Consider the following 26,763-nt stretch of genomic DNA (forward strand, 5'->3'; position numbering starts at 1 on the left):
ATGTTTACACAGCAATTATATTTAGAGGGATAATACGATGTTGGAAGGCATTTTCATTATGAAAATTAAAAGGTTCAGAGAAAGGGGGCAATGATGGGAACTTTTAGAGAAATGTATGTTTTTCCAGCCATATTTATTGACATTTTGCACAATACAGAGGCTCTAGCAATGCCAGGTGTACAATCTACCCAACCAATAAACTCTTCACCAACCTCACTATAAAGACATCAGCTACTTCTACCAGTGGAAAAAATGTAGAAAAACAAAGCCCACAAACCTAAGTGCAGAACGAAAGAGTTCTGTGAAATACCACTGTGATGTGACAGTTCTTGGTACCCATAGGATTTCTGGGATGCCCAATGCCAGCAAGATGCTAAAGCCTTTAAGGATTGATTCATGAGGAAAAGCTCATCAGGAATGCTGCAAACACGACGTAAGCAGGACATTTTACTGAACTCCCCAGACTCTAATCCAGTAAATGCTAACACTTCTGCACGAACGTGAATAAGACAGGTGAGATCAGGGTGCCTAGCGTGTGAAGTTAAATATGAGCACACTGAAGGATTGGGGGCAAAGGTGCCTCTGCTAATATCATAGTAGGAAATGGGTTGAAATTGGTGGAAATTAGTCACCCCCTCCTTCTAGATCAATGGAATGAGCAAATTGATTTTAGTGATATAAATGAAATGTGCCCCTGCAAAACGGCATACAGAGGAGATCAGCCGCTGAAGGACGCAAAAGGCAAAGCAATTGCCCATAACAGTGTAGGTTTGGGGCAGTTGTTTTCTTTAAAATGTGTATATGTGAAAAGAATAAAGAGCGGGAAAAAAATATATGAAAAAAAAAAAAACAGGGGTGAAAAAAAAGCCAAACCCAGGAGCTGAGCACCGAACAAGCACCAGCACCGTGAGCCTGGGGCGGGCAATGACAGAGGGCTGGCTGGAAGCAGAGGCTCGAAGCATCTGCCGGCGGCATCCTGCCGGTTCCCACCACGTTCAAAGGCTCGGCAGAGATCTTGAGGACACCTCTGGTGCCTCGTCCTCGGGCACAAAACCGCCTGAGGCTCCCAAACCCGCTGCGGGCGCAGGCAGCTCCCCCGGGCACAGACCGAGGCGTTTCGAAATCTCTCCGGGCCTCGGCGCCTGGGAAGCAAGCGCGGCGGGGAGGGACAAGAGAAGCTGCAAGGGGCGCGTCGCTTTTCGGCACACATTTAATTTCCGAGGGTGAAGCAGGTGAGGGAGCAGGGAAGTCTTGCCCCCGCCGCGGGCTGGCCCTACCCCGGCTCTGAGGGGAGGCCCGGCCCGGCTGAGGAAGCCGCTGCCCCTCCCTCTGCTGCCGGAAGGGTCCGTCAGGAAAAGCTGCCTCCTTTCCAGCCACCCAGCCGGCATCGGCCGCCTGCCCGGCTGCCCCCGGCGGCCGCGGCTCCCCGCCGAGGGGCCCGGCTGCGTGAGGGAGGCGGCGGCGGGGCGGGCACCGCGCCTGTCGAGGCTGTGGAGGCGGCGGCGGGTCCCGGCCGGGCAGGCCGGCGGGGACGGAGAAACCCGTTGCACCGCCGCGCCCTCCTCCCCTTCCCGGCGGAGGCAGCGCCACGTCTCGGGCAGAGCCGGGCTGGGCGGCCCCAGGTCTGCGGGGGGCTCGGCCGGGAGGTGGGAGAAGGGGGCGGCTGAGGCGCGGTGCCCGCCGCGGGGGTGGGGAGGCCGGGAGAGGCGGCTCCGGGCTGCCCGCCCTGCGGCCTGAGGGGAGCGGGAGCCGCCGGGCCCGGCACCGCGGGTGTAGGGCCTCCGGTGCCTGTCCCTGCCTGCCTGGAGCCGGGCCCCGCTGCCCTTCCGAGCGGCCAGGCGGGCTGGGTCGGTGCCGCTCCGGTCCTCTGAGGGCACGGCTGGGCTGCCGTGGGGTGTGCGTGTCTGTGGGTGGGCTAAGGTGAGGGTACATAAAGGGCTTTGGAGCCAAATGCATTAACCTGTTAATGGGAATGGGTCACACAGGAGACCCTGGTTGTAAAAAGGTGCTTTTAAATCCCCTCTTAGAGCGAGCGCTCTTGTGGCAAGGAAAGGGCGCTGTTCTTGGTGGGTAACAAACCCTCTAACGTCCTCTTGATTTGCAGAGGTGTGAGCAGTCTCTGAATCGTCCTTGCCTTTTGTCTGTGATTCCTCTTTGTCACTTGGTGTGCTGTCTGTTTGCCATGTGACAGCTGTTCTTTCAGACCGCCCTATTGTAAGCTTTCTGACACAGAAACGCTTTTAAAGTCCTTAACAAATTCCAGTGGAGGTTTTCATCTTTCTGTTCGGTGGACAGTTCTGTTTCAGAACCATGCCTCAGGTGTCTGGCAGCTTCACGGCTCACCTGTGTGGGCCAGGAGGCAGGGGCACTGATCTAGTCCTGTGTACCCTGAACTTCTGGTAGTTTCTGTGACACCCTGGTGATGAGCAGTGCACCAGGGCAGCTTGGTGCAGTAGCAGTTACACAAGGGCTCTCTGGAGGTATGGAAGGAATGTTGCTCAAAATGTCTGTGTAAAAAATGCAGCTAAAATATCTCCGACCTGAAATCCTCCCGTTTTGTTTTAACTGGGGATTTCTGGTGTTTCTTTAATAAACAGGAATCTGTAACATCTCCTAATCTGATTTCAGTTGTCAGTATCTATTTGAACAAAATTTAGGCAACTGAAGTGACTATTTACAACAGCTTCTATCAAATTGTATCAAGTGACAAGGTTTATAACTACGGGTACAATCTGAATGCCTAGAGAATGATTTGCAAACGCTATAAAAACTGTGTTTGGAAATCTTCCTCTTGACTCACTGTAGGAGAAGGCCAGCACTGGGCTGCAGCCTGGGCCTTGTTCTAACTGCCAGCGCATGCTGTAATTAGTAGTTCGGGCTCTGTACAGTGATAAGTACTGGTTGCTCTGCAGGCAAGTAAACAGTACGATGTCAGTTAAATAAATAAAAAGCCTGAATTCCCTCCTGCATTCTAACTAAAGTAATTGCAACTTAAATAGCATTAGGTCCTTGAGATGAAATATGTGGTATGAAAGTCCAGGCCGTGATTTACAGAGCAGAATGCTATTCTGAATGTTGTCCGGTTTATTAAAGCCGAGACCAAGGAAACATTTCTATTAAAAGGGACAGTGATCTTAAATCAGTTGTCTTGCTGAATATTATGTTGTTGCATTGTTACACTGGTGTATCAATGCAACTTAAAAAAAAAAAAGTGACAATAAAAATGCTGTTAAATAGATCACTTCCTATTCACAAAATCTGGATACTTTGTTATTGCCTCTGTTATTATCATGGTTCTGCCTGTTGAAGTTGGTGGGCTGGTGGATAATCTGTGAGTACTGCTTGCTTTTTTTAACTGGTATTTTCAAAGCCCTAAGGAACGTTTGTAAATTAAATACATTTGTTTATAGAGAATGCAGCTCCTTGCTGATTACAACTTTGACTGCAAGCTGTTTTCATGATCTCCTGGAATTATCAACTGTCTGCTGCACACCAACAGCTGAAAAGCTCAAAAAACTGTGCTCCTGCCTAACATCTCTAGGCTGTTGTTGCTAATGGAGAGAAACCGGACTTGGTAGTTCACTTGGCAGCAAATTTAAAAGAAATACTTCCCTGGATCTGGATCGTTTTTACCATGGACACCTCATCTGTCCAGCAGGACATTCTGTTGGATGATAGAAGCAGCAATGGGGTGCCTAACACCTCTGAAGAAGTCGTGGATTGTAAAGCCAAGTTGGACTTGCCAGTTACGAGAGATGAAATTAACAGTAAGTTATTTCACGTGAACTTCTCAACAATTTCTTATTTTGTTGTTTGGTTGATGCTTAAGGACTTTGTCCTTGAAGTCAGGAATTTATTGTACAGTGGTATGCAGAGCCATAGCCTTCACCAAACTTTCTACATATGAGAAAACTCTTCTATTTTAAAACTTATTCTTTCAAAACAAATCCAAACTGTTCACTTAACTACTGTTAGCCATCTACTGAGCACGTGCTTTTCAAGTGTTACTCTGTCTTCTGAAGATGTTTCCAAGAATGTCTATGTGAAGTTCTTTAGAACTAACAGTTCTGAAATAATTATTGGGGAATAAGCTTAGGAGTGGAATATTTTATTCTGGCATAAGAAATTATTCTGTTAATTCCATTAGGCAAAAATTAAAATGTACTCAAAAAGTCTCTCCAAACTTCCATAATGGAAGAGAGAGGCTGGCATCTATTCCCCAAATTATCTCACCCAAATTATCTCAAAATAATGTAGACAAGCTCTGTAAGAAAATAATGCAACTGCTTAAAAGAAACTTAAGAATGTGCTCACACTGATCTGGGTAGATTACCGAGTCATGGAAAACTTCAGGCTGGAAGGCACCTCTGTGGGTCATCTAGTCCAATCTCTAGCACAGAGCAGATCTAGCTTTTAAGTTGCTCAGGCTCTTGTCCTGCTGAATTTTGAAAATCTCCAATGGGGGAGTTCAACAGCCTCTCTACTCAATGCCATTACTTAACTACTGTCATTGTGAAAATATTTATATTGTATTGAATTGAAGTTTCCATGTTTCCACTACAGATGTCTAGGGAAAAATTGATATATGAGGGTGTGGTGATAGGTGGGTGGAGGAGGTCTATATGCCGTGGCTGTGTAGATGCACAAAAGTATACAGGGTCTTTATGTAAAAGGAACCTTTTTGTTGATATGGACGTCATCACGTGATGAAGTTGGTAGTCTTCCGCCCTACCCTGGTATCGCAGATTTGTCATCTTGTCATGGGCAGGAAAGTGGAGTCCTAAGACTTTGTGTTTGTCGTGCTGCCCTTTATCACAATCACAGCGTAACTGTATGATGATTCACTCATCTTTTATGAAGTCGGAGATCATACTTTCCTGCCTTCTTCCGTCTTGAGCATCGTGCAAACAATTGAATTGTGCCTTACAAATAGGTAATGTGTGTCTCTAGTATTTTCAGTCTAATTGCATCTCCTCCCCCACTGTTCTGACCACAGCTGTTTTGACACTAACTTTAGTTCAAGGCATCACTTAGATTCTGAGTGTCTCATGGCCTCAGGAAGTTGCCAGGAAACCATTCTTCTAGAATTTTGCTCCAGTATCTCTTTTATATATGGGTACCACTCATGGAAGTGAAGATAAAAAATAGAAAAAAGGTATAAACTTGATGCAGTAATAGCTGCAGTTTCTGAAAAGTGGGCAGAAACGATATTTCTCATTGTGTAAGATGTCATTATTTTTGTTTGCTTGTACTACTCATAACACTCACCTCTCTTAAATTTTTTGACAATCTAAGCTGCAGTTTTAAAATGTCTTCATCTGACTTATGTCAGTCGGTCGTTAAAAAAGCAATCCCATTTTCTTTCTTCCTTTGTGTCCTTGTTGTACCCATCCCTTCTCTTATGGTGAGCTAAATCAGAGAACTGATTCAGGGTAAAATGGCCTTCAAATGTTCTCTGTGTGATTAAAAAAAGATACCTGAAATTGTGTGAATTCAAAACTTAGTGAACTGATACGGTCAGGCCACTTACAGCTGAAAGTTTTAGATATATTTTTTTTAATCCACATTGCTTCCTTATTCAGTTTCCTCTGTGCTGATTCACTCTACAAACATCTGTGCTGGCTCAAGGGAGGATGTACCACAGAGGTGGGAACAAATGGGTAGCAGTGGAAAAAGTCCTGCTTTCCTACCTCTGACTTTTTCCCATATGGCTTATTTAATTAAAGAGGTATGCTTACATGTTCACCACGTAGACGAATAGCTTTATTTTTGAATTGTTTTGCTTTCAGAGGGCTGTAGTGATTCATAATGTGGGGGGGGGAAGTTTAATAGCAATATGGTAAAGGACTGATATCTAAATCAATAAAGCTTTCTTTAATCTCTGTGATCAACTTCCTGGATACAGAATATTTGTGCATATGTGTCTTAGAAACACTTAAGTTTTGAGAGGATCTTTTTACTAATTTGATGTTTCTCAGTTCTGTTTTTTTCCCCACATCATAATTTTTTAAAAGAAAATGCAAGAAACTGCTTATTCAAGTCTGTAGCTGTGGGGAGAGAAAATAGAAGGAGGAAACTTGATTTTTCTGCTTGCAAATACTTTGATAAAAAATGCTAAATGTTTTCATACGTCTTTATGGAAAAAAATCTTCCATATATTCTGATGAGTTCCAGTCACTACAGTGGTATATGGTGTGTGAACAGAATGACAGTGGCTATTCCTGTTCCCTGCTTGTTTGAGTTGTTTTACTGAGATTTAAAATAGTGCATTTAATGTTAGATGTATAGTTTTGTTGCAACAGCACTTTTATAAACATAAGTAGTCCCCAACCAAGTGAAGTGAACATGTGTGAGAAATCCAAAATACAAACCTATGAAGTGTTGAGCTGTTTTTGCAGATGCATTTTTCATGATGGAAAAGAGGAAAAAAAACACACAGATAAGTCAAGATAAGATTGGTATTAAAGTGGTTCTTGAATTGCCTTATAATTGCTAGATTTATTCTTTTAATTCATGTAAGGTTTTCTGCAGTACTTATGATTGGAGACATCTTCTTTGAAAAAATTTAAATTCTGTATAAAATACAGAAACTCTGCTTAGCCCATGCTGGGAGTTGGGCTGGTGGGTGCTTTCTCACCAGTGCCCAGAAGCATACCAAAGAGCTGAATCACTCAGCAGAGGCCTGCAGTTGCCACGTCTTATTTGTAGTAGATTGCGGCTCAGTGTGACACAGATTACATTACTTATATTTGGTGTAAAATGCTTCTAAATCTAACAAGATTTAGAAACCCAAGTGAGGTTTTGAAAATAATTTATGGCCACTTTTTTGAGATCCTGTCTGAAGGCACTATATTAAAGTAAATTAAAGGTGTTTCTTCATTTTAAAAGAGCAGAAGAAACATACTTTATAAAATTGTTTTTGTTGTCATTAGCAATCTATATTCTTACAGTCTAAAGGCAATAGTGTTGGTGTTGTATTTATGTGGCAGTGTAAGGATAAACGGAGTAGCTTAGTGAAACTTTCTCTTTCAGCTACCAGTGTTAACATCAGTGAAGTGCCAAATGAAGAGGAAAGTCTGAAGATAAACATCAAAGTGGATGCCTGCCAGAATGGGCCAGAGTCGCTCTTCCCTGACTCTCCTATATCTTTTGATCCCACCAGCATTCCTCAGGGTGAAGAGTCATCCCCAGGTGTGACTGGTTTCCATGACAGCCTAAGGAAGTCTCAGGGAACTAGTGCTGAGGGCATAGTTCTTAGAAAAGAAGCTTTGCAGTCTCTCAAACTAAGTCTTCCCATGCAAGAAACAGAATTGTGTAAGCATCTGTTTATGATAGCGCCCCTGCTTTCTATTGCTGCATAAAGCTTTTTTCTCTGAGCCTGACTGTAAAATCTATAATATCATTTCAGCTTGGACTAAGTGTCATTTTGGCAGTAAGCTTTTACTTTGAACTAAAATTCATTTTCTTTCGGTAAACCACTCTGCTGCAACTAAAGCACGTGCCTTAACATTTAAAAATCATTCTCACACTGGACGGGAATTTATGTTTTCTGGGACTGAAGCTATTCTAATCTTCCTTCCTGATTATTAGAAATAATAGGTGACAACTTAAAAAAACAGACAAACAAACAAAAACACAGCACAACCAGGTGGTTTTAAGATAAGTAATAAACATGGGAGTAGAAGGGCAAAGCCTTTATAGTAAGGTGTCTAATGCTGCAGCTATCTTCAATAATGTTTTTTAAAAGCATTACTATTAGATAGACCTAATGTGATTTTACGAAGTAGAAAATTTATCTAATGAATAGTTTTCTCAGGCCTTTAAGGAATGAGTAGACTGTGTAGGTCTGTCTTAGTTTTTTAATTTCAGTACTACCAGAAGTGCAGAACAGATGAGATAGCAATAGTTTTGTTTTTGCTGTAGAATCTTTCTCTTTTCATATATATACTTGGAGGAGCTACAGTATTTGCAGACTAGAAAGCTGAAATACACAGTCATTGTTAATGCTTACACAAAGATATATTAGAGAAGGGTATTCTGAGGTGCATGCAACGGGCTTTCCTTGTGTCCTTTGCTGAAGCATGAAGCATGTTGCTGATGGTAGAAGGGGCTTTTTCCTTTTGCATCAGATTTGCCTGTGTTGGAGGTTTCTTTCTGACTGTAAAGATGCCTTTCACTTACAGGCTCAGCGGAGTCTTCACTCCCATTGGAGAATGAAGAACAAATAAGACTTCAGGCAAGAAGACGGCTAGAAGAGCAGCTCAAACAATATAGAGTGAAGAGACATCAAGAAAGAGTGAGTACCACATAACAGATGTTCTAGATTCAGTTGTGGATGGGAACTTTATACAGTCTATGCTTTAAATTACTGTTTGCTCTGCTTCAAATGTTCAGTAGCTTTTTTAAATGTGAGAGAACATTCATTTTCTTCTGGAATTGGTCCTCTGTATTGTTTCTCTGTTATTGCATTGGTAACACCATTTTTTTGCTACCTGAAATAAGAAAAAAAAACACAAATGTAGGCAATCTTAAGCTTAAGAAAACAGTTATTCGAAATCTGAATTCTTTAGTTTTTGTTTTTTCCTGTATCTTTCAGTTTTTAGACTCTACCTCGATTGCTTTCAACCTGTCTATATTTAGTCTTGATTGTTGCCATAGTTTACTCATTCGTGAAGTGATACAGAAATTTAAATATTAATATAATAGTTTAAAGCTTTATGTATTAAGTTCGACAACAAAACAAATCCTTGATGCCAGTTCAAATGTAACATTCTGAAATTTACTGTCTCGGTTTCTTTTCATCTAATCAGTCTACATCCAAAAACCGGCCCTCCAGCACACTAGATCCTGAGTTGATGTTAAATCCAGAAATCTTGCCAAGAGCTAGCACTGTAGCAATGACAAAAGAATATTCCTTTTTGCGGACCAGCGTCCCCAGAGGACCCAAACTGGGTAGTTTGGGACTTCCAGCATCCTCAAAAGAGAGAAGAAGTTCAAAATCTTCAAAGTCCAGTAAGATCCGGTCCTTGGCTGACTACAGAAGTGAAGATTCAGACTCTAGAAATGCTACAGGGAGTCTTCTGGCTACTGATTTACCTGGTGGGATGCTGAAGCAAAGCAGAAGTGGTCCAACATCAGTTGTTTCTGAGATTAGTCTACCCTCCGACACAGATGATCGAATAGAGAATTCCTCCTTGGCAGGAGATAGCATTTCAGAGATTGATGGAAGTGAAGTGGGAATGAGGCTGGATGGAAATGAAAGTGACAGCTCTACCTACAGCAGCGTGTCAGGAAAAGTGGTGTTTAACAGTTTACAGAATGCAGAAGGCAAACAGAGCATTCCATATACAATAAATGGTCAGAAGATACATCCTGATGCCATGGGGCAATTTCCTTCCATCAGTGAGGTTCTGCAGGCTGCAGCAGTGGAGCACCAAGCCCAAGAGCAAGAACTTAATGGGGAAGTACGGAGCCGGAGAGACAGTATTTCTAGCAGGTAAGAAAGATTGGTGGGCAGTGAGATGACTACAGTGTTATGCTTTTTTGGGATAGGCAGTCTGTTACTCTTATCTTTTACTAGCATTGGATCCAATTTATGTTCGTCATGATCAAATCAGCTTTTAACTTACGGATTCTAAAAGAAACTGAAAGGTCACTTCACTGAGTACCTACTTAATATATCTTTAGAGAAAAATAGTTTTGACACTGATAGAATGTTTTAAATGGTCTGCTAGCAATTGCTTCTATCTGTATTTGCTCCGTTTATTCACTGAATCACTTTTGCGGCATTGATCTTTAAAGCCTGAAAGTGTTGATATAACTGTCTCAAGCAGTGATTTTTACTATGGTCGTTTCCCTGATCTATGTATCTTTCAGACCTCAAATCATGAAATGCTGAGAGTCCTGTCCTATATGCGTTTACCCTCTTCAGCCCTTTAACTGTAGTCTCACAAGCTTGTGTGTTTGTAATAGGTATTAAACTTATCCCTTAGCCAAATACCTGCTCTTTCTTTTGCACTAGTTGTTGCTATTTCTCAGGAACTTCTGCATTAAAGCAGGCATTGCGGACAACATTTGTAGAGATTTTGTTGTTCATATTATGTCCATTTGTCTGCTAATAAAGGCATATACAGCTACAGAACACACTGAAGTCAACCATTGCGTTTTTGTAAACATTACAAATATATGGGTACCACAATAAATTCTAGTTGCTGCAAATATAGGAAGCTAACATGTACAACTTCATTGTGAATCTAATTTCTTTGTTCTTTGGATGGTAATGAAGGTTGTTTCCCTGTATTTTGGATCCATCATGAAGTGAGAAAGCATATCCTAATTTCTAGTTTAGATGAAAAGCATATTATCTTAGGGAGTCTGAGTACCTCTTAATTTCAGACTCGTTTTTCTTCAGCTAGGTGAGTGTTGTATTCTAACTCTTCAACTGTGTGTGTGGTATCTCTGTCTCCAGTGTATCTATGGAAAGCTCTATCGCAGGAACTCATGATGAAATGCTGCAGGTGCTAAAGGAGAAGATGAGACTTGAAGGGCAGCTAGAGGCACTTTCAGTAGAAGCTAATCAGGTACAAAATGAATTTCTGTATTTAGCAAATTATATTAATATGTTAATTTTCAAGAGCTTCCTACTCTTATGGGAATGTGTTTTGTAAAAACATTGTTGAATTGGGTACATTACAAGTACACTTATGAAGATAGTCATTAAAGCCTTCAAAGGTTTAGGAAAAAAGACAACAGAACTTTAGAGATGATGAATCCAGAATTATGCTAATGATGTCTGTGTTTTCTCTTTGTATTGACTGATGGTATAACATAGGTAGGTAATGCAAAGCATTCTTACTTAAAGTGTGGAAACACATCTTGTATGTCAATAACCATGTCAGGATTTTTGATAAATATATGTCTTGTCTGTGCCTTCTTCTGTTTTCTTTGAATATTTGAACTATTTGCTATGTGAGGTGTCACTTCAAAAAATCATTCTTAGAAGTAAGTGGTCTTTGCCTTAGCAAAGCCATTTTGCTAGGTATCTTCTCTAATCAGCCATTAATGTATTTTCTCTTTCGTATTTAATTTTTGGGACACATTCAGGCTCTCAAAGAGAAGACTGAGCTACAAGCCCAACTTGCAGCTTTGAACATGAAGCTTCAGGCACAGATGGAGCACAGCCAAAACAGCCAACAGAAGCAGGAATCGCTGAGCTCAGAAGTGGCCACATTAAAGCAATCTTGCTGGGATCTGGAAAGAGCAATGGCCGACCTGCAAAACACCTTGGAAGCAAAGAATGCTAGTTTGGCTTCTTCAAATAACGATTTGCAGTTGGCAGAGGAGCAGTACCAAAGACTCATGCTGAAGGTTGAAGATATGCAAAAAAGTGTTCTCACCAGAGACAGCACAGGTGGGCTGACGCAAATTTTGATCTCTAAATTTTATTATTCCATAAATCATTTTAGTTCAACATAATTCTGAAGTCCAAGAGCAAGAAATAATTTTAATTTGTGTTTTATTGATGTCATACTAAATAGCTGAATTTTAAGGTGATTGTTTTTTATGTTGTGTCACAAATGCCATAATTTGCAAGACACAGCCAGCTTGTAGGAGGAGGCATAAATATTTAATCTAGTAACTGTTTGACGGTGGACTAATGTTTTTTAGAAAACTGCACAAATACTGGTCTGTAATGATGCATCTCAATGTCAGGATACCTGCTTTCTAATTTTGTGTGTTTTTTAATTCATATTTTCTGCCTCTAATGAGCTTTGAATGCTTAAATTACTCATTTATTTTAATTTTGTTCTGTTTATGAGCCTAATTCTTTGGATTCTAGAATTTTCATTTTTTGCTTTTGCAGGAACAGCTAATCTTTATGTAATTAGGTGCATATATTTTTGTTCAAATAAATAAGCTATGAATATAGCAATAAGCCTTGAAAATGTGCGCATAAAAATTGAGCAATGGAGTAGTCCAGGTCCTTTCTTTTCCTTTCTCTAGTTCATGATCTGCGACAACAGTTGGCTTCCTTACAAAACCAACTTCATAAAGTGCAGTTGGAACGGACCACGCTGACCAATAAGCTAAAGGCATCTGAAACAGAAATCACATCGCTCCAAAATGTGCGACAGTGGTACCAGCAGCAGCTGGTACTCGCTCAGGAGGCTCGTGTCAGGCTGCAGAGTGAGATGGCTAATATACAGGTATTACGATTTGCTTGCACATAGGACTGAGAATCTGTTCTTTTAATTTTATCCAGATGTCCTAGTTTCAGCTAGGATAGAGTTATTTTTCCTCCTAGTAGCTGGTATGGTGCTGTGTTTTGGATTTAGGATGAGAACAGTGTTGATAACACATTAATGTTTTGATCGTTGCTTAAACTACATTAAGGACTTTTTCAGCTTCTGATGCCACCCTGCCAGTGAGGAGGCTGGGGGTGCGGAAGAAGCTGGGAGGGGACAGAACCAGGACAGGTGACCCAAACTGTCAAAAGGGATGACTGTCCACAATACCATGTGATACCATGCTCAAAAATTATATGGGGTGGCTGGCCAGAGTATGGGGGGGATGACCGCTGCTCAGGGACAGGCTGGGCATTGGTCAGTGAGTGGTGAGTGACTGCATTGTGCATCGCTTGTTTTGTACATATTACTATCATCATTATTTATCTTCCTTTTCTGTCCTATTAGACTAACTTCATCTCAACTCACAAGCTTTTACTTCTTTTTTCCCAAGTCTCTCCCCAATCCCACTGAGTGCTTAGCTGCCTGCCAGGTTAAACCACAACACCAGAGGACATTGAGAGCGGCTCCATTGTTGGAATTCATACACAATCTCTTTATACTTCAGGTGGAGAGCAGGCTGGACGGAGCTGTTTTGTTTTTTGTTGTAAGGTGTTAGCTCATGTTGATACTGAGGCATAAATTTAATCACTTGTCTTATGTGAATGAACATCTATAGTGCAATGTAAGTAGTAGTTGAGATTAGGCACAGATAGATTCAGTGTGTTGTGTTTTTTCTTTTCCTTCCTAGAACTTGCAAATTTGAGCTGTTGGTATTAATCAGTGATATTTTTTTCTCCCTCTTCCAGGCTGGGCAAATGACCCAAGCAGGTGTGTTGGAACATCTCAAACTAGAGAATGTGGCATTGTCTCAGCAGTTGACTGAAACCCAGCACAGATCAATTAAAGAAAAGGAACGTATTGCGGCACAGTTGCAGAATATTGAGGTGAGGTTGTAGGTGGTCTTCATGAACTATGTTCTGTTTAAGTTGTGTATTTAGTTTTTGCAAGCGTAGTATTTGAAAACTCAAGTATTTTCCATCAAAGCAGCATGGAATTCTTATGAATTGGTTAAAATGATGCTTTATAAAAACAAGAAATGTTTCAGAACAAATAAATTTGCATGAAACTACAAACAGTAAGAGGGAGAAAGGCCATATGTTGCCCATTCCAAGGTGATGCCTGCATTTTCAGAGCTGGTATTTGTTTTTAATTGAGTTTTAAAAGTGGATGTAAATGTTCTGCTTTGTCCGTTCGTGAACTTTTCCAAGAGAAAACTTACTTGGAAGATAAAGTCAGTAATATTCTTCTTAAATATGTGAAATTGCTCAGTACTCAGGTTTATCCTTCCTGTACCTCAGGAAGAAAAGATGAGTAAAATCTATTCAAGTGCAGCACACTCACTTTCAAAGCGTTTAGAACCCATCTCCATTGCTTCTGATAGCAGTTGTGTAAATGACAGGATTTTCTATTTCATGGAGTTGCTACAGTATCCAAGGAATTTACTTTTGTTTCAGAATTTTCTGAGCAGCTTAATTTTAATACTTTAAATATGTCTTATTTATACCTTGTTTCATCCATTTAGAAAGGACATGGTGCTATATAAGGAACTCAGATTGTCACAAGTATACAAGACACTCAACTTATTCTAAGGTGTCTTAAGTATATGGGTGAGTGACTTCAGTAAAGATATACAGATGTATAAGGCAGACATCAAAATTATATTTGCTTGTTACTTTCTTCTAGAAGTGTTCTTGATAACTTAAACTTTTCTTTTTTATTCCCCGACACACACATCCAACAGCCCCTGCCAATTGAAACCGTAGATGTTGACTACTTGCTTTTTCTGCGCAGGCTGACATGTTAGATCAAGAAGCTGCCTTCATGCAGATCCAGGAGGCTAAAACCATGGTGGAAGAAGATTTGCAGAGAAAACTAGAGGAGTTTGAGGATGAGAAAGAACAGCTTCAGAAAATGGCTGATTCTGCAGCAACATTGGAGCAAGAGTTGGATCAGGTAGACTGTTTTTAGGCAAATTACCAAAGGTTGTAAGGGAAATAGTTAATTGGCTGAAAAGGCAGTAGTAAATAAATACTGAGCTCTAAACTTTTTTTTAAACAGTCTGAAAGATTGCTGCAAAAATGAAGTCCGTATCAAAGTCACTCTGTCCCAGGTGAAAAGGCCCCCCACATTTTTCAAAATCATCTCTGTAACTGTAAATTTTTTTTTGAAATTTCATATTCATTTTGTATGAATTTAATCTTACGAATTTAATCTTAAAACACTTTTTCTCAGGTCAAGCTGACTTTGCATCAGAGAGATTTGCAGCTTGAATCTTTACAGCAAGAACACCTAGATCTAATGAAGCAATTCACTATGACCCAAGAGACGTTGCACACCAAAGAGCAGTCCCTGGATGACCTGCAAACACAGTACGATGAACTGAAGGCCAGATTAGAAGAGTTCCAGAGTGATGCTACTTCTAAAGATGACACGATACAGTATTTGCAAAATGAGAAGATTGTCTTGGAAGTAGCTCTGCAGACAGCAAAAGCAAGCCAAGAGCAGCTTGATAAAGGAACAAAACGCCTTGAAGAAGACACGGAAGTAGCATCAGAAGTGTTGGAACAACTGAGGCAAGAAATGGCAATAAAGTCAAGCCAGGTAAAAAATTGCTGAAAATATCTTATTAAAAATAGCTGCTCCAGACAAGTATTGCCACAGGCACGTGACATTGCCAGTTACATGATAGATTTGTACATGATTTGATCATGTATATGTGAACTGGTGCCATCTGCTTACCACGTGTGTAGATTAATGACACACACTAAAACGTTACTGGCAGGATAAGGGACGTTTGTTTACTCCCGAGGGTTGAGCTCATTATAAAGTGTGAGTTTATTTCTGTTGGGTTATCTAAAAGTGCCATTGAGATACCTAGTCAGAAACAGGATCCTCGTTAGATTAGGCAATTTGTACAAGCATAGCTAAAAATACTGTCAGTACTTGAAATAATGTAGAATATAACGTATTTCACATGTAAAACATGTTTGTTTCTTTCCTCTGGCAGGTAGAAAATCTTCAACAGGAAAATGTCAGCCTCAGAAAACAGGTTCAAAAGGTGAAGGAACAGTTCCTGCAGCAGAAGGTAAGCAAAAGCAAGCTATTTCAAAGAAATGAAAACATAAATTATGTTTTACAGTGTAAGTATGTATTTCTGAGGGCTACTGTGAGGAGACTGGAATTCATTTTCTGTATCAAATACAAAGAACTTTGCGTCATAGTTACATGGTTTCAGTTGAATTTTTACCTGCAGTTAAGAAAAAGTGGATCCATCAATCATTTCAAGCTTTCATTGGTCTTGAGGAAGTTTGCTCATTGATCCTCTATGTAAAGTCTCTCTCTGGCTTGTTATTAGGTTTGCTTTTGCAAAAGCACTTAGAAAAATCTTCAGTTGTCTTCATTTTCCTTCAGTTTTGAAAAATTGTAGTTGCCTGAAGAATTGGATTGAGAATAAAATTGTTTTATCGCAAATTTTATTCTAAATAATTAGTTTTAAAATAGTAATTTAAAATTGATACGTCATTAGTGTTGTAAATATCTATTATGCATAGAGGCACCATTAATTTACCACTTGATTGCTCATTAACGTAATGCCAAAGGTGGTTTTTAGCTTATTTGGTTTAATTTTGAGAAGGCTGCTTAAACTGCAATTAACACACCCTCCCCCTTCTCATGACAAAAGTTCTTAATTATGTGCATGGAATAGTTAATTTTTACAATTATTTTTTTATTTGCGTTTAAGTAGTGTAGTTCCATAAAGAATATGAAGAAGAGTATACCATACTGCTATAAACACTTATTCATATTTACTTAATGAACAAGTTGGCCTTGTTTAGCCTGGAGAAGAGAAGGCTGGGAAGGGATCTTATCAATGTATATGAATATCTTAAGGGAGGGTGTCAAGATGTTGGGGCCGGATTCTTTTCAGTGGTGCCCAAAGATAGGACAAGAATCAATGGGCACAAACTAAAACACAAGAAGTTCTATTTGAATATGAGGAAAAACTTTACTGAGAGGGTGACAGAGCACTGGAACAGGTTGCCCATAGGGGTTGTGGGATCTCCTTTTCTGGAGATATTCAAAACCTACCTGGGCATGATTCTGTGCAAAGTGCTCTAGGTGACCCTGCTTGAGCAGGGAGTATCACCAGATGACCTCCAGAGGTCCCTTCCAACCTCACCCATTCTGTGATTCTGTTACAGATGACATTCGTTTGTATTCTTTGATACCACCTCCCCCCAAAACTAGAATAACATCGGTAAATATTTTAGAAATTTAAGAGTAATCTACAGCAAAGTTGTAACAGAGATGATATGTTGCTCTTGAAACTCTTGTGTGCAAGGTAATGGTGGAAGCTTATCGAAGAGATGCAAGTTCTAAGGACCAGCTGATTAGCGAATTGAAAGCTACAAAGAAACGTCTAGACTCAGAAGTGAAAGAGTTAAAACGAGAGCTACTGAAAATTCAAGTTGAAAAACAATCACTCGAGTCTGAACATTCGAAACTACAGAAGGAAGTATCTCAGGTTCACCAGCAGATGGTGGAAATAGAAAATCATCTTCAGTCAGTGCAGAAAGAACGAGACGATATGGAAACACGCCTACAGGTATGGAAGGTGTCAAGCTTTGGACTTGGAGAGAATATTACATACAGAATATGTTGCTATTTCTGTTAGTTTTGGAAATAAACAGAATGGCTGCAAGTTTAGGTTCTTGGATACATATTTAATACTGTATATATAGTTGAGCATATTACTACCACAATTCTGTTAATGTGACTGCTCATTAACACCTCATGTAAGTCAGTGGGGAGAAGCATGCTACAGTAGGGGTAGAAGTGTGGTGTGGAAGCACTTTGCCTGGTCCCAAAGTGAATGTTGTCTGAGAGCGGAGATCAAAGTAGAACTCTGTGCATACACGTTACGGTGGTGGCCACAGAGGAAAGAATTTAAAAGGTAATAAAAAGGAGTCAGGAAGCAGAGAAACTTGAAATAGGTGTTTTTTTTCCACATTTTTTTTAGAACTGTAAATAATTTTGAAACTTTGTATTTATTTTCCTATAAAGTAACAGAAAACACGTTTTTGTTCTTACCTCGTGTTTTTGATTTTTTTTTTTTTTTCTCCTCTCTCCCTATAAAGTCTTTGCAGTTCGATAAGGAACAAATGGCATCTCTTGCAGAGGAAAATCAGGCATTAAAACTAGAAGTAGAACAAATGCAAGAAGAAGCAAAAAAGTAAGTCTGTTCTTTTGGTACAGACAAAAGATCTATTACATTGATCTCTCATATCCACACTTTTAGTAATCAGTCTTTTCCTATTCTGTTTGGGAAATAACATCCATGGCCAAGTGCTGAATGCATACTGCGGGAGTTCCATCTTCTCTGATTCACTCATGCTTTTAAATGATATATATGTTGTATGGCATGAATTGTGTTAACATGTTGTAACATATTTAATGGAGTTAATCCTAATTTTCTTTCTGTAAATTTTAACCTTGAATGGCTAGAATGTTGGCCTTAATGAGAACAAGTTGTTGTGTTTTTTTTTTTAACTGGTAACCATAGAAGAAAACCTTTATACCGAGAAACGACGTACCCACTGAAGATATCAGATTAGATGAGACCTTAGTTAGATTCTTATTCTAAATTCTGTATTATTTATAGAGAGAGTAGTGTATCTTCCTTCATACTGGAATTTTAATAATTCTGACAAAGACCTCTTAATTATCATAACAACTTTCCTAGAATGTGTTCAAAAGTCTTAGTCACTACCTCACAAGGGGCTAAAATTGTACCTTACCAATCTGATGGCTTTTTCTGAGATGAGTGACTTGGGACAAGGGGAGAGAAGTGGGTGTCATTTACCTTAACTACAGCAAGGCATTTGGCACAGTCTCCTGTAGTATCCTTACAGTTCAGCTGGTGAAATGTGGACTATATGCAGATTTTACTTACTTCTTTCTTTTCAATTGAGCCATGCTAAAATTTAATCATTCAATATCATTTTCTGGCAAATTTTGTTTTAACCTTATGCTTTGTTTTTTGCTTTCGCTCTAGGGCCATTACTGAGCAGAAACAGAAAATGAAGCGTCTAGGGTCAGATCTGACGAGTGCTCAGAAAGAGATGAAAGCAAAGCATAAAGCCTATGAGAATGCAGTCGGCATTCTTAGTCGGAGGCTACAGGAATCCCTCACTGCAAAGGAATCTGCTGAAGCAGAGTTGAGCAAACTAAAAGCTCAAATCACTGATGGTGGAAACAACCAGATCGCTCAAGTATGCAGGTGTCTTCTAACATTGTTGATACAAAGATAGCACTATCACGTTATTAAATACATGTTGAAATATTACTATACACTGAAGTGATGAAAATACTTGGAATATAAAGTTAGATAAGAACCCTGGTATCAGTGTTCTGAATACTGAGAATTTCCTTAATTATATTTGAGAGAGAGTTTGGCAGGCTTTGGATTTTTGTATTTTACTCATGTTTTTTGAGATTATTAATTGCTTGGGATCTGAAAAATTTCCCAAACTCTAACTGCCTTTTTTCTCATAGACAGTTGCCATCTCTTCAGGGTAGCTGTAATTTAATCATATATGTTATGACTGTAATACGGTTTAATACGAGAATTAATTTACAGGGGGAAAGACCTAAATTCCTTGGACTAATGGAGCAAAATATAAAAAATGCTATAAGTAGTGGTTGGATTCAAAGGGTTGAAAGCTCTGAGCTAGACCTTTACATTAATCACTAGCAGCTCATTAAATATTTGGTAGAGAAATAAACTTCCTAACAAAACAAAATTGCCTCTGCAGAGATGGATGATAAATGAATCAGGCTTGTGATCCCTTTGTCTTTAGGAAAAGATTCAAGCTCTGGAGACAGAATTGCAAACTGTTAGCAAAAGCAAGTTGATGCTGGAAAAAGAGTTGCAAGAAGTGATTTCACTTACCAGCCAGGAGCTTGAAGAATACAGAGAGAAAGTGCTGGAACTAGAGGATGAGGTGATTACCTGAATTTACGTGGTAGATGGGAAGGTGGCAGTAAAAAGCACCTAGAGGCGGGGAGAGATTTTCAGTACCATAATTTTATTCCAACAGTGCAGGAAATCAGAATCTGACATAGCAAGCATTGTGTTGCTGACACTATATAATTTTTCTGCCCTGTACTGTCTCTTCATGGTTTTATGAACCACTGTAGTATAGGAGAAAAGAAGATACCAGCTGTGTCTGGCCATAAGATAGTGAGTATGCATGAATAGTTATCTTTTGAAACTATTGGGAGTCATGTATGCTCAGTGATTTTGGAGGGCAGGGTGGTGGTGTTCAGTTGTAAAGTTGCACAAAAAAAACCATCAACTACTCTTTATCTCCGCATGAACAGTACTCATTGATTGTGCTTTCTAGCAAGCATTTTAGTCTTCCATTAGGAAAAAAATGTGAAAATGCACATGTTTTGAAGTACCTTTTTAAAAAGGGGGGCAGAGAGAGTGAAGGAAAACTGTAAAAGCAAAGAAATTAATTTACATCAGTTTTTTTTTTTTGAGGTATTAATCTGGAGATGTTTGTATTTACTTTCAACTGTTCTTTGGTTGTAGCTTCAGGAATCTAGAGGCTTCAGGAGGAAGATAAAACGTTTAGAAGAAATTAACAAGAAGTTGGCCCTTGAACTGGAACATGAACGAGGAAAACTTACAGGCCTTAGTCAGTCAAACGCTGCTTTGCGGGAGCACAACAATATCCTAGAAACTGCTTTAGCGAAAAGAGAGGCAGATTTGGTGCAACTGAATCTACAGGTATTATGACTTTTTGGTATTATGCCTTAAGAAAGGAAATGGTTAATATTTCTGATAAGATGTATAGGTCTTCACTGATACAATGCAATGTTGGTGTGTTTTCTTCAGATGCAGGCCTCCTGTATGTTGCGTAACAGTAGTAACGTATGAGAATACAAACAGATCAGAAACAATATTTTGCACTAAACAGAGCTATTTCTCTCTTAGGGTGTAAAGAAATCATGCTGAAATACTTGCAGTTGTGAAAGTGTGGCTTATTTAAGATTTTTGGAACATGCAAACTGTATCACATAATGATTCGCTGAGGTTAATGTTGATTTTTATGCCAATGGTAATGTATTCTTGTGGTATAAGCAAAAGGGAATATAGGCAATTCATTGCCTGTAATGTGCTACCATTTAACCATGGCTACTTTACGCTTGAATGGTACTCCATAGAAGCAGTTATCAGTGAACAGCAGAGAGAAGCTTTGCAACTGCTACATTGGCTGATGTTTGTATTTACTCTATTGGCATTTCTGGTCTTCCAGTGAGTACACAAAATGTGCATTTGTTCTTGTGATGTGCTACAGGTTCAGGCAGTCCTAAAGCGAAAAGAGGAAGAGGACCAGCAAATGCAACAACTTATTCAAACTTTACAGGCTTCCTTAGAGAAAGAAAAGTCAAAAGTTAAAGACCTTAAGGAACAGGTAATAGGTCATAGTTTTATTTATTTATTTTAAAAGATGATTTAAATGTAAAGTATTTGAAAACTAGCTTTACAGAAAATCTATGCTTTGTAATATGCTGCTTCCTGCAGGGTCTCTGACATGATGGCTGATAGTTGAAAGATCAATTGATATCTTTTCTGTTGTGCCCTGTGTTAACCATGTTCGCTGACTACCAAGAAAGTTCCACTTTGGCTTGCAGGGCATGGAGTGCATCCTAAAGTGATGCTACTTCATCAAAAATTTGCAGTAAAAAAGCAGTTTAGCAGACGTGATTTTTCATTATGTAATTATTAACCGCTATTAGCATTAAGGCTGACAACACTAACAGTATTTTTCTAAACAAAAATAATTATAAACAGCAAATTAACACTGCTGCACAATTTTCTTCTTGATTTGTTCTGTACCCTTCTAGCCTAGTTCTTTTTTGATTCTCGTACAGTGATAAAACAAAGAAAAATAGTATCTTTTTTCTTGCAGGTAGCAGCAGCCAAAGCAGATGCAGCACACAATCGCCGTCATTACAAAGCTGCTTTCCTTGAGCTCAATGAAATCAAGAAAGAGCTACAAGCCAAAGAACTCCTTGTCCAAGCCCTTCAGGCTGAAGTGGACAAACTGCAGTAAGTACGCTGTAATAAATGCCCAAGTTCTTGAAGTACAGTAAACAAAGTAAATCCTCTGAAAAACACATACATTAATGAATTTTTGGTTTTGCCATTCTGAAGTGGATTATGTTGAAATGCATCCCAGCTGAGCCTGATCGTAAAATACATGTTTGAATGCTAGGCAAATATTTACATGTTCATGTCTCTTAGTAATTCAATTAGACCCGAAGTAGGCTGTATATAGGCTTCACCACCCCTTTTTTTCCAGTTTCGACATGGATTTTTGCTATTTCTTGTTACTAGTAAGGGTTAACACTTTACGTACATATTATCCTGTTATTCTCCCCTCTTACATCCCTAAGGAATTATGTAGAGGATGAATTTGAGCATTGCATATATCCCACAATATACTGAAATGCAACTTGTTTTGTTGTATAGAACCTATTTTCTTACATTGTAAGAAATTATCAGACCTACATAAGAATGGATATAAGACTAACTCTAATTCTCCTAAAACGAAAGCACAATTACTGACAGGCTTTTTGTTTTGTTCACTGTATAATCTGTTGTTTGTAATGGAATGTTACCAGTGCTCAAAGAATGTGGTTTTTGCGGCATTTAATATATTTACACATCTGTGTTTTGTGACTTAACTCTTGCAGCAAATGTGTTGGCAAGCCTTCAAAGGTATAACCAGGTGTCATGAGCTGCCATATAATTAACAATTATATATTAACATAGTGAAGTACTTGTTTTAAAGGACAGATTGTGTAAGTACTGTATCTGTTTCTGTTAATATTGCTGTGTAGGGCAGAGGATGAGAAACATTCCCAGGAAGTATCACAGTTTCAGCAAGAGCTGGCAGAAGCCAGATCTCAGCTCCAACTTCTGCAGAAAAAGCTGGATGACAAGCTTAGTGAACAGCCTGTAGTAAGCCAAGAGGTAAAACCTGCACACTTACTGTGTTTATCCTTACTTAGGATGTGTTGTATGATTTCATTTGTGTTTCATTCAGGAATTTTTAATGAAGTTTATTTTAGGAAGTTTTCTTAAAAATAGGAAAGGTTCATGAGACACAGATAATATATTTTTGTGATTGATTTCCCGCATAGAGAATTCTAAAGCTACTTTTTTTTGTTGTTAGGTGGAAGACCTCAAGTGGGAAGTAGAACAAAAAGAAAGAGAAATAGAAACGCTTAAGCAGCAGTTGGATATGAGTGAACAGCGCAGCCATAAGGAATTAGAAGGGATGCAAGTTGTCCTACAGGTATTTAATCCAGCAGGTGGAGATTCTGATGGATACCTGGTATTGGTGTAGGGGGATAATTATAACAGTATTTTGTAGTTCAAACACATTTAAAAGCATTTACACTGATTTTTAATATACATTTTTATTCAAAAAAATAATAATTCATGATGTGTTTTGCAGTCTTTACTTTTTCTTGATTTCACTGGGCTGTTAGTTTCTTATTTCGTTGACCTTACACTGTAAAAATAGGTTACTGACTTTTAATCTTATTTCTGGTTTTCTGTCAGGGTGAATTTGTTTCACATAGCACTATCATTTTTTTATTCTTTTTCTAGTTTCCTCTGGAATCTGGAAAAGGTGATGAAAGCCTTAGTTCTGGATTTTTTGTATCGCTTTCTTGTATCAGATTGATTCCCTTATTTTCCTATCTAGAATATCAAGACTGAGTTAGAAATGGTGAGAGAAGATCTGTCAGTGACTCAGAAGGATAAGTTTATGCTGCAGGCTAAAGTGAGTGAACTGAAGAACAGTATGAAGTCACTGCTGCAGCAAAACCAGCAGCTGAAGTTGGATCTGAAGCACGGCAAGATGAAGAAGGTATTGGAGTAGGAAAAATATGTAGTAGTGTAATTGGATTACAGTACTGGAAAATACTCTGCTGCAAGGAAACTTTGGTGAAAACTCTTAACTGAAATGTCTACCTGTGGCACAGAGTTACTGATGTTCTTATATTTAAATAATAAATATTTAGTATTTTATTTATTAATAATAATACAACAATAATGATTTTATAATAATTTTATATTTTAAATAATTTTAATAATAATATCAAAAACAACGACAACAATAATAATATTTAATATTAATAAATATTTTGCAGGCAAAAGTAACTTTACTGGTCTTGACTTCTAATCTTTTTCATTAGAAAACTTTGTGTCTACCGTATTATCTTCCACTTATATTTTAACTTATTATAATAAAGTAAAAAAATAAGTGCTTAAATTAAATAGTGAATCATGGCCAAATATTTAGTCAGTACTTTCTTAATGTTCATGTCTGTCTTCTCCATTCTGGTCCTATCTAGTTTTTCATCCTTCCACAATTTCAAAAGGTGACTATTAACAGCTTCTTTGATTATTTTTTTTCCTATTTGCTAATCACATTCAGAAAATGCAGTAATAGTAGATCTCTTGCTCCTTCCTTCTCTGAAGTAATTCTCTCAGTTAAGAGAACTTCATATGGAACTCATCTGTATCATTCTTCTAGACATTAATCTAGATATTTCATCCTGCAGGTTCTAGAATTTCCAGAAGGACTTATTTGATTATACTAAACTTCTTTGTGTTTTTTTTTTCTGATTTTTTTCTCTTAACTATACTGATAGGCTGTTATTAAAATTTGTTGTGAAGATCCGGGTTTAAATCTTTAATGTTTTATTTCTTTCGTAAGGTGATTTCTTAAGTAGTCCTTCTGTATGCTCTGTGTTTACCTATAAGCATGACTAGAAGCTGATGTTAGGTTAGGAACTTTTGCTTGTGACCCATGAGACTTAACTGTATTGTAGAGCAGGTATCAGAACTACATTTATGTTATGTACCAGTAGTGCAATGTGAGACTTCGTGTGATAGAAGTGAAGTGGATGGAATAACCTGATTTTATTTATGGCTCTTTTTTTCCTTTTTTTTTCCTTACCCAGAGGAAAGGAGAGAATAACTCTTCAAATCCTGTGACTCCAGTCAAGATTCCTGATTGTCCGGTCCCTGCTGCCTTGCTGGAAGAATTGTTGAAACCATCAACAGCTGTGAGCAAGGAGCCTTTAAAAAATCTGAACAGCTGTCTCCGGCAACTGAAGTATGGCCTGTTACTTAAAACCATATTAAATAATTTTTTTTTAATGTTTCCAGGAAGCCATCTGCCAGCCTAAGAAAAACAAGGATTTGTGAAATGAATTATTTTCCTCTTATGGGGCTATATTTAGGACACTAGGATGTTCTGTCATCCTAAGTGTTTGCTTAAATGGCAGTGAAATAACGAAAGAAGCCTTTACAATATACTAGGCAAAACGTCCATCCTAGATTGATTTTCAGTACGCAAATAAATATACTGCAAAACAAACCAGAAACAGCTATTTTTAGTTGTTGCCAGTGGAGAAGCTGGTGTTTCTCTCTTCATAGCACCAGCAGGGCTGCTTGTGATAGGGGCCCAGGCAATGTATTAATAAATCTATATAGAGAAACTTTATTCTGCCAAGAATTTATTTTCATGTCTTCCCTCACAAGGATACACGCACAATTCTGAGCTTGAAAGCTCCAGCTTCAGGAAAACGGGGATTTGGTGTTAATGTGGAGAACTGAGCTGCAAATACCACCTTCGTTGATGTTTTAGGAGACGGGATCATGGAACATCATCACAGACTATTACCAGACTAATCTTTTTACTAAATTGGTGTCTGAATACGAGTCATAATGTGTTTATCTAGTTTATTTTTCTCTGGTGCTTTCCTTACCTCTTCGTCTCATGTTGCCTTTATACCAGCAATAGCACCATGTTCATCAGGTTGCAGTCACTTAGTGCCTGTGCTGAGGAAATGATGCTGCATCATGCCTGGCAACAAGTATGTGCAGTAAAGGAGATGCTGCAGTGTTGGCATTTATTTTTGGATTAAGCATGTTGTATTTGTTTTGCTCGTAAGTTAAAGACAGTTTCTAAGGTTCCTTTAGACTTCTTTCTCAGCTATAGCTTAGATAATCTCGGAGTAGTTATCAAGAATCAGAAAAGTAATTGTGATCTTGCATTTAACGTGTAGCTTTCTGCCTGATATTTGTTCCTTTTTTTTTGTTCCCAAAACTTTAAAAGGCAAGAAATGGACAGTCTTCAGCGTCAGATGGAGGAACACACCATTACAGTACATGAATCAATGTCTTCATGGACTCAGATTGAGGGGCAGCTAATGGACCTTACTTCCACCAGTCCTGCAACTGCATCAGACCAGCAGGAGATTCCTACTGTAGATGAAAAGAAACAGGATTGTGATGTTAGTGACAGGGAAGTTTTGACACTATAACCTTCTCTGCAGTTGTCTTTCTTCCTATTGCTTTGTGTGTAAACAAATCTTTATCAAAATTATTTATTTATTTCATTTTAAAAATGGTGTTCAGAATATTGCTTTTGCCTGTAGAAGCCAAGGGCATGGTTTTGAGAAACTATCATAAGTGCCGAATGTGCTATTCCAAGGATTTGTTTGAAACCTTACCATAATAATTCTACCATGTTTGGGACTGCCAAGTGGTAAATCTGACTCATTTGGCTTTAGTGAGAGATTAAGAAGGTTCAAAATGAGGCCAAGAAGAGCATCTGCTTCCAGGTCTGCATTTGTTTAATCTGGGTAAGTTTGTTAATAGATGACTGTTAATTATGTATCATCTGGTTTTTGTTCTGTTCATTTTTTTTTTTAGGTTGGGGGTCGGGGTGTTGATTTTTCACCCTCACAGTTTTTCCCCTTTCTTGGGCAGTATCCAAATTGCAGGAAAAAAAAAGTCCTGCTCCTGTTCAGTTATTAGCAGTGGTTGAGAAATGGATACTCCTAGTAGAGCATCCTTCTTCCTCCCACCTACAATGTCTTATTTTTTACATTCAGATTACAGATGTCTGCATTTAGGGGGAAAAAAAAAATTGAAGCCATTTGTAGTTACGAAGATGACCTTTGATCTATGGCAAAAGAAACAGACTGCAAAGATGACAGAACTTTGGCAAATTTGCCTGGGATGTTTTCTGAAGTGTCACAGTTTTTCTCTTACAGTTGCAGGCCAGTAGGGAGCTTTGCTTCACTGCACAAACACTTCTTGCACCTTTTTAGTTCGACTCTTGAAGTAGACATCCTTGATTAAAGGTATGCTTGTAATATATATACATATATATATATATATATAAAAGAAAAATCATAATTTTCTGACTTTGACTATCTGTTTTAATATTCTTATATACTGTAAGTTAAGGCTGACATGAGGGTTTTTGGTTTTGTTTTGGTTTTGTTTTGTTTGTTTGTTACTGCCATTTGTTTT

The 26,763-nt window shown here is 38.7% G+C and overlaps 1 protein-coding gene across 4 annotated transcripts; it reads left to right on the forward strand.

Moving 5' to 3' along the window:
• The first annotated feature begins 1,290 nt into the window (after positions 1–1,290).
• Positions 1,291–26,625, forward strand: GOLGA3 (golgin A3). 4 transcript variants are annotated; one of them, XM_080559758.1, is made up of 24 exons: positions 1,291–1,646; positions 3,411–3,767; positions 7,033–7,314; positions 8,184–8,296; positions 8,811–9,496; positions 10,469–10,580; positions 11,104–11,410; positions 12,004–12,206; positions 13,094–13,231; positions 14,139–14,300; positions 14,580–14,948; positions 15,355–15,432; positions 16,690–16,953; positions 17,486–17,580; positions 18,403–18,619; positions 19,208–19,351; positions 19,945–20,142; positions 20,714–20,830; positions 21,329–21,468; positions 22,263–22,395; positions 22,598–22,720; positions 23,135–23,299; positions 24,399–24,553; positions 25,559–26,625. In XM_080559758.1, exons 2-24 carry the CDS (start codon positions 3,635–3,637, stop codon positions 25,764–25,766), a joined length of 4,542 nt encoding a protein of 1,513 aa, XP_080415884.1. In that variant the 5' UTR covers positions 1,291–1,646; positions 3,411–3,634; the 3' UTR covers positions 25,767–26,625. The 4 variants fall into 4 exon arrangements, with proteins under 4 accessions (XP_080415884.1, XP_080415883.1, XP_080415886.1 ...); XM_080559757.1 differs by having other exon boundaries at positions 1,291–1,622; XM_080559759.1 differs by having other exon boundaries at positions 1,293–1,622; positions 7,033–7,191.
• The last annotated feature ends 138 nt before the right edge of the window (positions 26,626–26,763 follow it).

This window comes from Anser brachyrhynchus (genome assembly GCF_964034855.1).
Source record: "Anser brachyrhynchus genome assembly, chromosome: 17".
Classification (NCBI taxonomy): Eukaryota; Metazoa; Chordata; class Aves; order Anseriformes; family Anatidae; genus Anser; species Anser brachyrhynchus.